This window comes from Bison bison, unplaced genomic scaffold (genome assembly GCF_000754665.1).
Source record: "Bison bison bison isolate TAMUID 2011002044 unplaced genomic scaffold, Bison_UMD1.0 scf7180017864508, whole genome shotgun sequence".
NCBI lineage: Eukaryota > Metazoa > Chordata > Mammalia > Artiodactyla > Bovidae > Bison > Bison bison.
Genome location: NW_011495064.1, coordinates 3,852,523 through 3,856,424, shown reverse-complemented (window position 1 = coordinate 3,856,424; position 3,902 = coordinate 3,852,523). Strand labels below are relative to the sequence as shown.

At 45.5% G+C, this 3,902-nt stretch overlaps 1 protein-coding gene across 1 annotated transcript in view; it reads left to right on the top strand.

Annotated features, from left to right (window-relative positions):
• TMEM131 (transmembrane protein 131) overlaps positions 1–3,902 on the top strand; it is a 120,280-nt gene that overhangs the window by 107,071 nt on the left and 9,307 nt on the right. The window contains exon 33 of the mRNA XM_010829857.1: positions 841–968. Coding sequence (XP_010828159.1) covers positions 841–968 — 128 coding nt within the window. The remainder of the gene's footprint in view (positions 1–840; positions 969–3,902) is intronic.

Here is a 3,902-nt window from a genome sequence, read left to right as displayed (position 1 = left end):
TGGAGCGCCTGGTGTAGTTCCCATGCGCGCCTGAACTGGGACCCAGGGGCAGCATCGCTGGGCTCGTCGAGCAGCACAGCTCTGAGCAGCACCTGGGCTGTGGCCTTTTCAGCCGAAGGGATGGCTCCTAGGCTCCGGTCCCAGCCAGTGAACACTGCTGCGTGGACGCAAGTTGATCTGTGTCCGGTGTCTCCCTCCTGCTAGACTTCACCATCCTTGAGGGAAGGGACTGGGCCCTCTTGGTAACCCCGTTGCCTGACACCAGCAGGGTGACCAGGGAAGGATGGCTGAATAAGTGACTGAATGGCTGGGCCCCTCCCCTGGATGGTGCATCTGTTGGCATCCCAGCCGCCGCGACACTGTGACAGGCGTGCGTTACCATGAACACTTGGGGGGACACGCTTTCGCCTGTGCTGTCTTCTCCCCTGGGGGCTTCCTCGTGCGCAGCATGAGGACCATCACCAGGAGTGTGTCGCTCTATCCTGCTGTCCTGCCTTGCCTTTTCTTGTAAAAAGGGCAAGGCTTTGCTCCCCAGTGCTTAACAACAAGCTATCAATCTGTTGCTACGACTGTCACCTCCTACTCTAGTCAGGATGTGAGTATAATTTTAAGTGACATGCCTTATAACTCAGACCCAGTAAAACATAATTATAATAAATCAAAGGCTGGAAAATTGACAGAACCATGTTGAGAGCGATTTGAAGAAAGGAGCTTATCATTTGTATACTTGTGATATATGTATCTTTTCCATCTTTGGTGTTGTGTCTCTGCCTTCAAATTAGGACTATATCAGGCATTTTTAATCTTACTCAGCAATTAAGTATACTTTTTTTTTTACAGGATACAGAAAAGCAAAAGGGAAAACAAGCCATGCCTGAAAAACATGAAAATGAAATGTCTCAAGTGAAACAAAAAAGCAAAAAAGTCTTAAATGTTAAGAAAGAAATCCCAGCAGATGTGAAACCCAGGTAAGAAAAGTATATGACTTCAGAGAAATGAGGTGTAAGTAAGAGGAGTTATGTGAGAACTCGTAATGGTTGTGTCTGCTTGACTGGTTTTTCTGGGGTTTTTTGCAACAAAAGCTATGTTCCTCTGGGTTTTTTCTGCTGCCCAGCGTTCACTGTCCCTGGGGAGGGACAGGCACATGCTTCTGAGGTCAGACATACAAAAGGCAGAGTTAAAACTTGTAAAAACAGAAGAGGACCAGTGGTTAAAACACCTTGCTTCTACTGCGAGGGGCATGGGTTCAACCCCTGGTCAGGGAACTTAAGATCCCACATGCCACGTGGCTCAGCCAAAATATGGGTGGGGCGGGGAGGAATGGAGGAGAAAAATACAGTTGGTGATTTGCTCCCAGACAGAGAGCCATTTCACTTCTGCCCAAAACTGGACTTGATGTTCCAGCTGCAGGTATGACCATAATTTCTCTCAAAGGAGCTCTGGGTCTGCTCACTCACCTGGGGCTGTCATGGTTATCTGGACTCCAGGCTGTAAAACTTGGAAAAATGTATTCTTGACCTGCGATTCCCAGGTGGCGCTAGTGGCAAAGAACCCGCCTGCCAAGCAGGAGGCTTAAGAGACCTCAGGAAGCTTCCCTGGAGAAGGGCATGGCAGCCCACTCCAGCATTCTTGCCTGAAGACTCCCACAGACACAAGAGCCTGGCAGGCAGCCATCTAAAGGGTCGCAAAGAGTCAGACACACTGAAGCAACTTCACACACGGCACATACATTCTTACCTTGTGAAAAAAAAGTGCTCAGGGCAGATATTACCACCAGACAGTTGCCAGGGTCCTTGGGCCCCTCAGGGAGGGTGCCCTACAAAATGTTTCCCCAAGGAAATGAATGATTTGAACTATTGGGTTATTACTTCCTAAGGTTACTTCATACTTCCATTAACTTTGGGTCTCATAAACTAGTCCTGGTTTTAGAGTTGCTGACAGTGCTGTACTAGTTCATCGTACAAGATGGCCATCTGCATGGAAGCCAGTGTTGACCTTCTCTGATAAGTGGACATCAACCCAGGAAGTTGAGGGAATTATGTATAAGTTAATAAAGGAAGACATGGTTTGTTGTCATCAGAACTGACCATAGCTTTGCAGAAAGTCTGTTCTTACTCAGATTCTAGGAATAAAGCTTGAACTCTGCAAAAACACCAGTAAACTGGACTCTGTCCCTAGATGATACAGCTTAACTCAACAGGGCCAGCTTGTCCTGTAGAAACAGAAGCTAATCAGAAATTAGTGATTACTGCATAAAAATGTAACCTTGTCCCTGAACTTAAGAAGCAACACAGTACATGGCAATATTAGTAATGGAGTGTTTATACTTAAAGTTACCCTTTTGTGCAAATGTCGGTTGAAGTAGCCTAACTACACAGCTTGTCGAGAAGGATCTGGCGTGGTTAGAATAGAGTCAAGTGGAATAATGGCACTTGACTCTGCCCTGAGGGAATCAGCCTGAGGCACTTTGGTGCTAATACTCTGGCTCCCCAAGACAGGAATAACAGCCCTAGTCAAGTGGCTAGAGATTCTTCTTCTAGGCCTTTTTCAGGCTTAGTTGACTGACCAGATGTTGTAAAGCGTTGTTGTTCAGTTGCTGAATCATGTCCGACTCTGCGACCCCATGAACTGCGTGCAACACGCCAGGCTTCCCAGTGCTCACTATGTTTTTAAAGTAGAAAAATCCAAATTATGAAAAACCTTAAAAAAAAAAAGAAAAACCTTAATTTTTACATATCCTGAGATCTTGTGAGAATGGAATGTCGTGCTGTCATTGTTAGGATCATAAGTTTAAAAGCCCAGCTTCTGAGGATTATCTTAGTGAAACCAGTCCATAGGTGATTGTCACCATGGGGAGACCGTTTATTCTCCTTGACGCCCGAGCTCAGTACATTTAAAACAGATTGTACGTATGCATTAATCCTCTCATCCTTCTTCCAGTGACTTCTGTTGTATTCTGACCTTTCTAGGAAGTCAGTTGACTGTTAGCAGGTTTGACTTTGAGGATCTGTGAAAGACTGTGTTTGATGCCGTGACTCTGCAGGGGGTATTGAGGGAGTTTGCTGGTATTCCCAGAGCCAGAGCTGCCCACTCTCCAGCCCCCAGTCAGGAGGCAGAGTGAGAACTCACATTTTTTTAAAGATTCATTTATTTATTTGGCTACACCAGGTCTTAGTTGCAGCATGTGGATCTAGTTCCCTGACCAGGGATCCAACCCGGGCCCCTGCATTGAGCACAGGGTCTTGGCCACTGGACCACCAGGGCAGTCTCAGCTCACGTCCTCTTGATGTGTGTAGTTAACAGAGATCATTACCAGAAGGCAGTTTAAGCAATATGCTCTAAAATGTCTTTTTAAATTGTCTTTGTCAATCGTAAGGAGAAAGCCAGATGTATAAAGCTGCAGCCCTAATAGGCTCACCCATGAACAGTGCATTGTTTTCATGTCGGTTCGTTAGCCCACCTAAAATTCTACTCATCTGGGTGAACCGAGCCCTTTGGATTTTTGGTTAGCCTTTATACTAATTCCAAATGTAACAACAATTTATGATAGAAAATTTGTGAAATATAAAGAAACAAAAGAATGAAAAGAAAATGACCTTTGACCAACTACCTTATATAATGTTTATAAAGCACCTCTGTTAAAATCTGTTTATGAAATCATGCTTTATATACCATTATATATATATATATAAAATCTGCTTACCTTTTTGAAAGAAGGGGACATGTGCTAGTGATGGACACTGGGGTGCCACTGGATATAGAAAGTCTGAGCCGTCCTCACATTTGCGATCTGGTGTGAGCTAGCTTGGACGGTGCCAGGCCCAGAGCCCAGCAGAGATCTGCTACCCCCTAGGAGGGTGAACTCGGAGGGGTAGTGGAAGGAGGAGGTGGCGCTTTAAGAA